Genomic DNA, 12944 nt, shown 5'->3' with positions numbered 1-12944 from the left:
TTAAAGAGACATCCCTATATTTCAGGACAACTTGACAATCTGAAAGATACTTTGGATTACCCGAGAATATTTTTAATATGGCAAATTCTTGCTTAATTTTGAAAATCTGACAAATTAGGCAGTCTCTGATTAATAAACCATTTCCCTTAATTTCAAGACACACGAGTAGACTAATTCCTAGCCTGTCTCTCAAGAGGTTTTATCGTCTAAGTTCTGACCAACTCAGAGTTGGTCAGAATGGAAGTGAATGGAAGTGACATGTGAAATTTCTCAGTCTCTTATGTAATCTTCCATTTTTTTCTCTTTCGCTGATGGCTGGTTGGAGGTGGGATGATGGAACCTCAAACTGGAAGGAATCTGGTTTCCTGAGTTACCATATGCATGTGTCAGCAAACTTTTTCTATAAAGGGTCAGATAGTAAATATTTTAGTCTTTACAGGCGAGACTCTATTGTAATTACTCAACTCTGCTATTACAGCACAAAACCAACCACAGGCCACATACACACCAATGGCATGACAGTGTTCCAATAAAACTTCACTTAATAAAACCAGGTGCCAGCCCAGATTTGGTCTATAGACCATAGTTCATCAAGCCTCACTATATGAAACAGGTAAATATAAATGAAAAGTAGATTCCTACAGTGTTAAGCCACTGAGACCTTGAGTTCATCTGTTACAGAAGTTAGCATTACTTTAACACAATGCCATGTTGATGGCTCATAAAATTTTACATATTTCATGATGGAAAACTGTAACCTGTCCACCTCAGGTTTTCAGTTTTATGACAGTCCTTTATTACACTGAAATAAAACAAAAAGTGATGGTCTGGGGGCACCTGGGTGGCTGAGTGGGTTAAAGCTTCTGCCTTTGGCTCAGGTCATGATCCCAGGATCCTGGGATGGAGCCCTGCATCAGGCTCTCTGCTCAGCAGGGAGCCTGCTTCTCCCCCTTTCTCTGCCTGCCTCTCTGCCTACTTGCGATCTCTCTGTCAAATAAAGAAATAAAATTTAAAAAAAAAATTTTTAAAGTAACGGTCTGTCGTTTTGTTTTCTTTTCTCTTCTTTTCTTTTCTTTCATGGAGACTGCGTCAGTTATTTTATTGGGAAAATGGTAAATTTTTACCAATGCTCTCTCATCTGGTGACTTTATCTGCAGACAGAATTGCAACACTTTTTAACAAATCATTCCATTTACTGGGAAGAGTGGGGAAATCCTGCCATGTATCCAATTAATGAACTCTCCCACAGATATTGAATTTCTCTATTGGTCCTAGTGACTAGAAATTCAAAGAAAAGTACTTTTTTAAAGCCAAAATGGAGCAGTAGTGGGGGCTGGGAGAGAGGAAAAATTAAAAGTGAATCTTGTCAAAGATTAATTCATGATTCCTGCAAGAATCCATAGTCCCCCCCCCCACAGCCATTATGTGACTAAGTGTCCACACAGATAAGTGAGTAACATTGATTTTGACTATGGTTTTTAAATTGTTGTGAGAGAGAGATGGAGAGGGAGACTGACATAGGAGTCAAACACACTGAGGTTGAAATTCCTTTTCTACTTTAGCACCAATTTGAGTTCAACTCCTAAATATGTTTAATTATAAAAATAAACTGGATATAGGATATAGAATGTGACTAGTGTTCAAAAAGTATTAGTAATTATCATTAGTTTTAATAGCTACTTGCTACCAAGTTCACAAATTATCATTTCCAACCAAACTATAAGTTTTTTTTTTTTTAAAGATTTTATTTATTTGAGAGACAGAAATCACAAGTAGGCAGAGAGGCAGGCAGATAGAGGAGGAAGCAGGCTCCCTGCTGAGCAGAGAGCCCGATGGGGGGGTGGGAGCTTGATCCCAGGACTCTGGGATCATGACCTGAGCTGAAGGCAGAGGCTTTAAGCCACTCAGCCACCCAGGTGCCCCCCAAACTGTAAGTTTTGTGTGAAGAAAAATGTAACCATCAAGACTTAAAATTCTGTGGATTACTAGTAATTAATAAATGTACCCAAACATCCATTGCTTCTTTTATTACACTTGTCATTCTTCCATTGCTCTATAGCTTGGTCTTATAGTAAAAATTTTGCTTTATCACACTCTTCTTCACTTCTGTATTTTTTAGCTTCTCTCCCTTCACTTATTCTATCCATGTTTCATTTCATCATCACCTTTCTAAAACATAGACTTATTCGTGTCATGTTGGCATCTCCCCCTCCCCACCAAAATAAGTTCAAACAACTTACTGGACATCTAACAACCATCTTCCCAATGCTTCGACTCAACTTCATCTCTTTAACTTGCATCCTACATTCTAGGATTGCTGAGTAATTAATGTATACTGTTCCAAATACAGCACAATAGTACACATCTTGGTAAATACCTGTCTACTTAAAATGTGTTTTTTCCCCCCAAATCTATCTGGCTAAACAAAGCCACCAGTCAACACATGGCAGGATTGTTCTTTTCCCTGTGCACGGAGAATTAATCACTGCCTTCTTTGTTGTACTATCAGTTCTTACTATCACTAGCTTTTGTGGTAAATTCTCAGTTATTTTTATAATATTATAGAATAGGTAAGTTGACTACCAAGTACATACTGGATGCTCTGTTGGAATATAGTTTATATGCAATATCTCATTTATTCTTCACACTAATTTTATGAGGTAGTTTATATTGTCTACATTCTGTAAATGAAGAAACTAAGGCTTAAGTACTAATTGACTCACCAAGATTACTGGGCCAGTAAATATTGGAGCATTCCAGAAAGAGAATTGTGGTCGGCAGACATGAAGTGCTGCAAACAGGATGAAAACAGGAGCTAAAATGTGACTAAAAATTAAGTAATTAATTAAAATGTTAATCAAAAAGAGATGTCTTTTCAAAAGCTATTTGTAACCTCTAGGAAAACAGAATAGGAGTCAGAAATCAAAAAAGTAAAGCAAACAAAGCCTGGAATAGTGGCACTGAATACATAATAACTTTTCAAGAAATATATATGCAAATTATTGACGGATGATCATCTGAAACAGACTGAAGGAAATAATGATAATATTAAAAAATATTAGGGATGAAAACATAAAACTCCTAGAAGAAAACACAGCCAGTAACCTCTTTAACACCAACCATACCAACATGTATCTAAGTACGTCTCCACAGGCAAGTGGAACAAAAGCAAAATAAAACTACTGGGACTACACCAAAATTAAAAATTTTTTCACAGTAAAGGAAACCTACAAGAAAGGAAACTTTTGAAACAAAAGGCAACCTACAGAATGGCAAACGATATATGCAAACGTTATATCTGATAAGGGTTTAATATCCAAAATATATAAAGAACTTATATAGCTCAACATCAAAAAAACAAAGAAACGGGCAGAAGACCTGAATAGACACACAGATGACCAACAGACACATGAACAGATGCTCGATGTCCCTAATTATAAGGAAAATGCAATTCAAAAGCAATGAGATATTGCCTCAAACTAGTCAGAACGGCTATTATCAAAAAGACAAGAAATAACAAGTGTTGATAAGGATGTGGAGGAAAGGATGTTGATAAGGATGTTGATTGGAATGTAAACTGCTACAACCAGTATGGAAAACAGTACAAAATTTCCTCAAAAAAAATTAAAATAGACCATGTGATCCAGTAATTCTACTACTGGGTATTACCCAAAGAATATGAAAACACCAATTTGAAAAGATAGATGGACCCCTATGTTTATTGCAGCATAATTTCCAATAGTGTAGAAATGGGAACAACCCAAGTGCCCATTGACAGATAAATGGATAAAGAAGATGTAGTATATATATACAATGGAATATTACTCAGCCATAGGGAAGAATGGACTCTTGCCATTTGCAACAACATGGGTGGACCCAGAAGGTATTATGCTAAGTGAAGTAAGTCAGCTGGAGAAAGACAAATATCATATGCTTTCACTTATCTAGGCAAGAAAACAAACGAGAAAATAAAAAGCAGAAACAGATTCATAAATACAGAGAACAAACTGATGGTTGCTAGAGAAAAGGGGAGTGGAAAGATGAGGAAAATGGGTGAAAGGGAGTAAGAGGTACAGTCTTCCAGTTATGGAATGAACAAGTCATGGGGATGAAACATACAACATAGGAGATATATTTAATGATATTGTAATAGCATTGTGTGGTGATGGATGATAGCAAACTTGTGGTGAGCACAGTATAAAAAGCAGGGTTGTTGAACCACTATGTTACACACTTGAAACTAAGGTAACATGGGTCAATTATACTTCAATAAAAAAAATGGCAAAAAAAAAAAAGGCAACAACTTGAGCAATTTTGGAAGCTGAATCTAAAGCACTGCTTCTCAGCTGGGTTTGATTTTGCCCTCTCTCTGGATACGTTTTACAGTGTCTAGAGACATTTTTGTTTGTCACATCTGAAGAATGCTACTGGCATGTAATCACTAATAGCAGAGATGCCACTAAATATTCTATAATAGTAAGACTGACCCAGACAACAAAGAATTATCAGGTCCAAAATGTGCCAAGTTTAAAAAAATCCTGGTCCAAAGGATCCACTGGAGGAGAGGAGGAGATTGAAAAAATGAGATAAAAGAGATAACTCCTAGGACAAAATTGGGAAGAAGGAGAAAGGAAGTGGATAAAAAATATTACCTTCAGCAAACCCTTATCAAGAGCTATTAACTTCATTTCCGAGGATAAAGACATTGAAGTTTGGAGAATTTAAGTGACTTATCTTTTCAGGATCTAGCAAAAGTTTAAGTCAAATCTCTGAGCTCTAATGTGATGTTCTTTTAACTATGCCATCTAATGCATTAAGTTCAAGATTGAAGATAATTTTTGGAATTGTCACAGCATACAACCATGAAGCAATTGTGTTTAAAAATTAGTGACATATCTATTGGTTTTATATATCTACATATATTTATTGCCTTTCTTTATATCAAAGAAAAGAAACATGTCTAGTAGAAAGGTTTAAGAAACTCAGAAGAACATATTGGGCTAATGGGCATCAAATATATACAATATTGACAGTTGAAGAACAATAAAAAAGTTGTATGAGATTTTCAATAATATTTAATCACTTTTAATTTACCCAAGAATATTTGGTAATTTCATAGTTGAATGCATGAGATATAATTCTTTAAGGACTCTGTAAAGCACAAACTAAAATAACAAACATAGTATTAAATTGCTACAGCTCTAGAGTTACTCAAGAGAAATAAATGTATGATATTGAAAAGCTTAGCATTCTGCCAGTAGAGAAAATGTTAAAACTCAAGGATCATTACAACATTCTTTATACCACTGCTACCACAAAGGCAAAGACAATTAAAACAACCATTAGCAGTTTAACCGTGAAACATAGAATATGAGCCATAACCAGAAAAAGAAATACTCATGGTTCTTTAAGTACAAATAAGTAAATGTGCAAACACAGCACAAACAGGCAAGGAAGGCGGAACTTCTAGAGAGACCCAAGGGTTGACCTGTGCAGCTGTAGGTCTGGCAAGTTTTGGAAGTGCTACCATGTGAGCGAGCCAACAGGAGTGTCGACAGTCCTCAGCAATCAGGCATCTTCTCCAAGAAGGAAACAGCTGGAGGCCAGAGTCAGTCATCTACTTTATTGACATCTGCTGCTATTATTCTATCATGGGGTTTCTTTTATTTATTTCTATTATTTGAAAAATTCAGTAGAGACCATGTGTCAACTTAATTGTCTTCTGAAAATTCTAGGCACTTGGGCACAGCATGATTTATTTGCAATTCACTAGCAGTGCTAATCAAATATTTAAAACAAACCTTACTAGTCTATATAGAAATCAAGTTAATGAATAGTTCTCTCCCACTGACACAGCAAAGTCTTCACTGCAGTGTTATTAGATAAGAGTAATGTCTTCTGGAGGCACACAGCTTTGGACTGAATCTCTATTCTACTACACTTTAGCACTGAAATATTGGTAAGTAATATAACCACTCTCTGCCTCAGTTCTTAATCTATGAAATGAGGGTAATAACAGTACCTATAACATAGGGCTATTGGGGGGACTGATGGGACACTCCATAAATTGTCCGGCCCACTATCAGGCATATAACAAGCCTCTATAAACATTAGTACTAATCCTTTTCTGCTCTGATTTCTCCTACATAACATTACTGTGTAATTTTGTCTCATTCTTACATTAAGCGCTTTCTCCAATGTCTATCTAATGAAGTTTGCTTCCATGTATAACCTGACCTAAACCTGCTCCTTTCCATAAACATTATCCTCAAATTATAATGGTTTACTCACTGGGCATTCTCTCCCAATCTTTCATTCAACGAACGCTTTTTTCCTTTCTATACTTGGGTCCGATCTGCCCATTGAATACCAACTACTTGGTGAAGTCTTTCCTGAATGCTCCATTCAAAAAGGATTTCTCTTGTCCCTAAAATCGACAAAAATATTTCCCTCAATAACAATACTATTCATACAATATATTTGCTTGTCTATATTGCTATTCATATTTAAAAAAAATACTGGACTTAAGGTTTAAGTATCTTCTGTTTTTAAAACATTAGTGCTAAATACTGTGAATGAAATATTAAGAACAAATCTCTACCTTAATTTTCCTTGCAACTGGTAGAGTAAGAAAATGAAACAAATGTCCATACCAACATGGTCAAGGAGGCCTTTACCCTTTCAAGAATTTCCTTCAGACCTCCCTAACTGGGTGCAAACTTTTCTTCCTTTTAACCTCCACAACAATTTGTTTATTCTTTTCTTTAACGTCTGAACTGACTCAGGAGTTGGTGAGATTTGCAGGATAAGGTATAGCTACAAAAAAATACTGCAATTACATCATGAAGAGAAAGTATAATGTAATAAACAAAAACAAACAAACAAAAGCTTTGTAGGAGCAAACCTAGATTCAAATTCTGGATTTTGGTACTGGTTAACCATCTGATCTTATGAATGTCTCCCACTCTATCTGAGTTTATTTCTCTGTAAATGTGGATAATAAAGCCCTCTTTGAAATGTCATGAGAAAAAAAAATAAGAAATATCCTATAAAGAACAAAGTAGGTACTCAAAATTATTTTCTATAATAATGTAAAGAATCTTCAGTTTGCATGGGTAATCAAAGAGGGAAAAGATGAGTGGGCCCAAAACTGGAGAGAAACTGACAGTAAAGAGAGAGAAATGACAGTAAAAAGGAGGAGGAAAAGCGAGGTGGCGGACCGAGCTGGAACGAGATTGGGAATCAAAAAAGAAAGCTAATGTGATGGGTATGGCCAGGGGACTTTCATGAACAAGGATGTTGAATGCTTAATTGCATGTGATTTGCTGAGCTGTGACAAAATAGAAGCCCCTTTCTTAACTTTAATCTCTTGATTCTCAGTTTCCAAAGCAAAGTGACTCTCTTTCTTATTTGGATGAATACCCAGGAAGAATGGAAAAACCAACCATATGAAGAGACACATTAGAAAAGTCAAAGAAAGTAAGAATTCAGAATAAGAAACAGCTAGAGAAATACATAAGTCCTTGAGGTATGGTGATGGAGAGTCCTAATGTATGTGGCATAGAGTCCAGAACTAATGTTATTTATTTGTTAAACAACAGTGAGACTAAGTACTTTAAACAACTTGGGACACCCAGGAAGGAGACATCTGGAAAACAGTAGCTAGATGGAACTACAATAGAAGAAAAGGTGTCAACAATTAAAGACTGGAATGGTTACATAGACCGGAATTGTAAACAGGCCAATTGGATGTGGAAGAACGTTTAATGAAGCAGAGTGTGTCTTTCTAAAGGAGCAAAACTCAATTATCCACTCAAGACTGAGAGACAGATGCCACAAAGTGATGGGCAAAAGAGAGAGACAGGTTCGCTGACAATTTCAAGAAGCCACACTACCCGCTATGGACTGCTTACTTTCAGATATCCTTTACATGAGGATATAGGCTAAGCGAAATAAGTCAATCAGAGAAAGACAATTATCATACGATTTTTCTCATATGTGGAATTTAAAAAACAAGAGAGGGCATCATAGGGGAAGGGAGGGGAAAAAGAAATTAAGACAAAATCAGAGAGGGAGACAAACCATAAGAGACTCTTAACTCTAGGAAACAAACTGAGGTTTGCTGGAGGGGAGGTGAGTGGTAGATGGGTAACTGGGTGATGGGCACTAAGGAGGGCACTTGATGTAGTGAACACTGGGTGTTATACGCAATGAATGGAATCACTAAACTTTACCTGAAACTAATAATACAGTATATGCCAATTAACTGAATTTAAATTTTTAAAAAAGAAAAAGAAAGAAACGCTTGTGCTGTTTATCCTATTGTTAAGTTGAGTTTCCTACTATTTGCAGTAAAATCTGATTATCTCTAATGCAACTTTCTTGGTCATGTCTGTTATTTTCTTCAGTTCTATTTTTTCAAAGTTTATAAAAATCTTTAAATATACTTTTTTGACATTTAAAAATATTCTGAAATGCTGACAAGGCATTCTTTAAATTTGTTTGAAAAAGTTTTTTAATCGCCAAGTGGCATGCTAAAAACATCCCCTAACTACAACATTGCTTACCACAGAGTCTTATTGGAATATCAGATGTGTGATTGATACGTTTGTTAACCAAAGAGATGAACCAAAATTCTATTGCAAACAGTATTTATGATACAAAAGTCTTAGGCCAAGGCCGTTTAGCAAAATGGAAGTTTGACTAAACCTGCAGATCAGAGGCATGGTCAGCAGAGAAAAAGGGTCTACCTATTCTTTCAATCTAATCCCAACAAGTTGTAGTGGGTACATGGAACATTAAAACAGAACTTTGTGGCATTTGCTTTTAATTTTTTGCATAAAGTTAAATACTTTTAGTCTTTTGTTAATAATTTATCTTTCCTTTCGTTTACCCTGAATTGCTTACACTAGACTGAGAACTATAAGCCTACAATTAACTTTTTAAAATATTCTATTTAGATATTTGACAAAGAAAGAGATCACAAGTAGGCAGAATGGCAGGAAAAGAGAGAGGGGGGAAGCAGCTTCCTGCTGAGCAAAGAGCCCAGTGCAATGTGGGGCTCCATCCCAGGACCCTGAGATCATGACTTGATCCAAAGGCAGTGACCTAACCCACGGAGCCACCCAGATGCCCCCAAGTAATTATCTTTTAACTGATTTTTCTTATGTGATTGTCTAAAGTTTTCTTAAAATACAAAAGGAATAATATAACTTTAGAGCTACAAGTACTTTAAAAAATCATTCACTCCACACCTTCTGTTTTAAGAGTAAATGATCCAAAAAGACTAATGAACTTAACTAAATCTTTGTCAGAATAATTCTTCATTGATTGATGATTGATTGATTCATTCATTCATTCATTCATTCATGTATTAATCCATTTAACTACTGTTTAATTTTGAGGCATAAGGCACTGGGCAGCGGGAGCTGTACACAGTATAGATAAGGCCCTGCTATCTGCATACTTTCAATTCAGTGGGAATAGAAATAAATCATCAAGATAATTAAAATAAATGTAAATAAATGTGCTTTAACTATTATTACAGCCAGAGAATCACAAGAGAGGAAAGGAGAGTAAGGGGTAGCTAGCAAAGACTTTAGGGAAAAATTTGCATTTGGCTGTTCCTTAGAGGACTTGAACAGGTGGAGCTGCACGGATGGAGATTTCAGATCAAAGGAGTGGCTCTCTTTTTAACTTGTAGATTGGATTTCAATACACAGTTTTTTCTTAAATTATTTTAAAATTGCATTTGGGTGGGAAAGTAAAATCAAAGCAGCCCCTTAACCAGAGGTAAGAGCAGGAACTTTGGAAAGCCTGATGTCATAGTTAGTGCTGCATTAAAAGGTGATGTTTATCAGGGTACAAATGGATCTCCCTGAAGTTGAGCAACTGAAAGGCCATGCAAGCGTGCATCTGGAGAAAACAACTGCAGTATGGCTTAGAAACCAAGAGCTACGAGCCACTGCTCAGAAAATATCATAAATTAAATGACTGAAAAAGATGTCAGTAATAAGTAAAACAGTAGGGTTTCAATTTACAAGTGAAAATCCAGACAAATGTGCAATATCAAGGAAAATAATATTTTACTTTTGTTCATAGTGCAATGAATTAAGAAGTCTAAGAGACATATATTCAAACAGAAAATGTTTAAAATACAAATGGCATTTAGAAAATGTGACAACATCTGTATGGATTTTAACAGATAAATCTCCTTTTTTTACAGTGTAATATGCATGAAAAATAGGTCCCTTTTTCTCATATTTGTGACTGTTATTGCTATTAGTAACAAAGTGCTGTCTAAGACTAACGAGGCAATTCATCAATAAATAGTACTTATAGCAAACATGCATTTTCAGAGAAATTTGTCAATGACTTTTGCTACAAGCATAAATTATCAATACACTTTTACATTAGCTAAATATTTAGCTTTTCAGCTGCACAAACTACTTACTTTCTTATACCGGTGTTCCTCTACCACTCCCCATTTCACAACATGCTTTACATTCCACCTACAAGGAAATCTGCATTTTAGCTCTGTACGTCTGCAAGTAACCTTCAGCTACTAACCTTACTGTCTTCTGTCTCTTTAGCTTTTTCTTGGAGGGGTTTCTTCTCTCCAAATTCACAGGTTGATTTTAATGTGAGCTTACAAGAAAGCATTGAGCTCTCTGTTTCAGTAAGTTCCAAAGGTCCTGAAGAATAGGGCTGTGACCCAGTAGTACCAAGATTTGGTATCAGAAGAGCAGTATGAACAGGCTTTGACCCAACAGCTGGCTGTCTCAGTTTTGAGGCAACCCCAAGTACAGGCATGGCTTCCATAAAAGTATCTTCTTGCTGCCAAAGAAAATGCTTCTAACCTCAGTCTGGTAGACTCCAACTTTAGTATTTCCAGAACAAATACTTTAAACAAAACTAGCGGTCATCATGATTCAAAAAGAAAAAAAAAAAAAAACAAAAAACCCTAATAATATAACTTCCAGGAAGAGGCAAAACTTCCCTTCATCTTTAGTTACGTATCTTTCGTTCTGGCTGGCTCAAATGGCTTATATTCTCATCATTCTCTCTCTCTCTCTCCCTCTTAGCCTCACTCTCTCTCTGTTCAGTGAGTCAGTGCCTATGTAATATTAAATACTCCTTTGGGGAGCAAACTTTTCTTGAAGGTAACTGTTACAAAGCTCCTTCTCTAGGATTAAAGAGCTCCTAGTTATACTTTTTCCTCCCACTACAGCAGTCTGAATCTGAGTGCTGAGAATAAAAAAGAGGAGAGAAACAAAAGGAAAAGTCCTCAGTCCAACTGTCAAGGCAGCCAAAAGACCACAATAGTGGAAGGACAGGAGTTCTTCCTGACTTCAGAAATAACCAGCCTACATTCTCTTTTTAAAGAAAACTGTATTTCCCCCAGTTTTAAAAAAGAGAATGGACAGGATTAATGGCCAAAACAAACAGCTGTTGGAAGAACTTTTAGCCCGGAAACAATCTCAGCAATGAAGCTGTTTGTCTGATTTCCAGCTATTTTTCACTACTGACAGCCATGAACCACTGTGCTCATTCTGTTTTATCCCATGAAATCAGGTTAAATTCATGCCACAGTGCAACTAGCTAAATGTGTTAAATCACTCAGCAGACTATACCTGCCTAGGTTAGGAAAATACAGTAAATGCGGATGGCAAGACACTAGATACATAGCAATTATTGTTCTAAATTTAATAACAATAATGATATTAATATTCACAGCTAACATGTATGTGGAATGTTTTATATAGCAGTTACTTCACATTTAACCAGTGGGATCACTCAAGAATAGGCACACTTACTCTCTCCACTACAGAGAAAGGATAAGACTCAGATTCGTATAAGTAATTTGACCAAAGTCATGTGGTTAAAAAGTGCAAGGGCCTGTATTCTTTAGAGTAACTTAAGAAACCACCTTAGAAACAATTTAAAATAACACTGTTATTCAAGCTCTTTAGGTCCAAACTAAAATCTTAATGTACTAACTATCCAAATATATACTCAGTGACTATGAACAATGCTGCTTCTATCCATAAAATCATTTTATTATACTTTGATTATGTTCTATTTCTGGTAAAAGCATGTCTAAATCCATAACAAAAGCAAGGGGTAAGTTTTTAAGAAATATCTGAAATGCGTGCAATAATGTCTTTAAAGTAGCTGCACTTAGACAATGGGTATACCAGTAAATTCCTCCATCATTTAGTAAATATCATATTTATGTGATGGTGTTGAAATTTCAATAGTATTACCTAATAACAGGAATTTATTTCATATCGCTTGAGTTTTTGTTGAAGATTCTAAAACACAGATGTACTCCTTTTTTTTCTTTATTTAGAAAATCTATGTTATAGTCATGAAATATTTTAAGAATTAGTAATATTACAAGTGACGTTCCTAGAAAAATGAGTGGACATTTAATGGACATTCAATAAATAATAGCAATTATAAGAATCATAACTATTGGGCGCCTGGGTGGCTCAGTGGGTTAAGCCGCTGCCTTCGGCTCAGGTCATGATCTCGGGGTCCTGGGATCGAGTCCCACATCGGGCTCTCTGCTCAGCAGGAAGCCTGCTTCCCTCTCTCTCTCTCTCTGCCTGCCTCTCCGTCTACTTGTGATCTCTCTCTGTCAAATAAATAAAATCTTTAAAAAAAAAAAAAAAAAAGAATCATAACTATTATTGTAGAAAATAATCTCTCTATAGTAAGAAATTATTTTTCTATTCCAACTCTATAAATTATTTTGTAGTTTTAGGTAAGAAGCAGTAATTTACAGATAAAAGCTAATAATTAAAGTTGAATTTGTATCTTCTTTTGATATAAACACGGAAGAAATTCAAATACAAATTAGAAATCTTGCCAACTGTAAAAAAGAAAGTAACTCAAGTGGGATTTACTCAATTGTATAGTAAGAAACAAATACAACACCA

At 35.6% G+C, this 12944-nt stretch overlaps 1 protein-coding gene across 3 annotated transcripts in view; it reads right to left on the bottom strand.

Moving 5' to 3' along the window:
• NAV3 (neuron navigator 3) overlaps positions 1 to 12944 on the bottom strand; it is a 617699-nt gene that overhangs the window by 372354 nt on the left and 232401 nt on the right. The window contains exon 1 of one of the 3 annotated variants that reach the window (XM_047741949.1): positions 10570 to 11075. The exons of 1 other annotated variant lie outside the window; for it this stretch is intronic. In XM_047741949.1, coding sequence (XP_047597905.1) covers positions 10570 to 10821 — 252 coding nt within the window. In that variant the 5' untranslated portion in view covers positions 10822 to 11075. Of the gene's footprint in view, positions 1 to 10569; positions 11076 to 12944 lie in introns of those variants that run through there. One more of the 3 variants, XM_047741950.1, reaches the window with a different exon arrangement.

The sequence above is a fragment of the Lutra lutra genome, chromosome 8, assembly GCF_902655055.1.
Source record: "Lutra lutra chromosome 8, mLutLut1.2, whole genome shotgun sequence".
NCBI classification, from domain to species: Eukaryota; Metazoa; Chordata; class Mammalia; order Carnivora; family Mustelidae; genus Lutra; species Lutra lutra.
The sequence above is the reverse complement of the archived record's forward strand: the minus strand, read 5'-3'. Positions and strand labels throughout refer to the sequence as shown.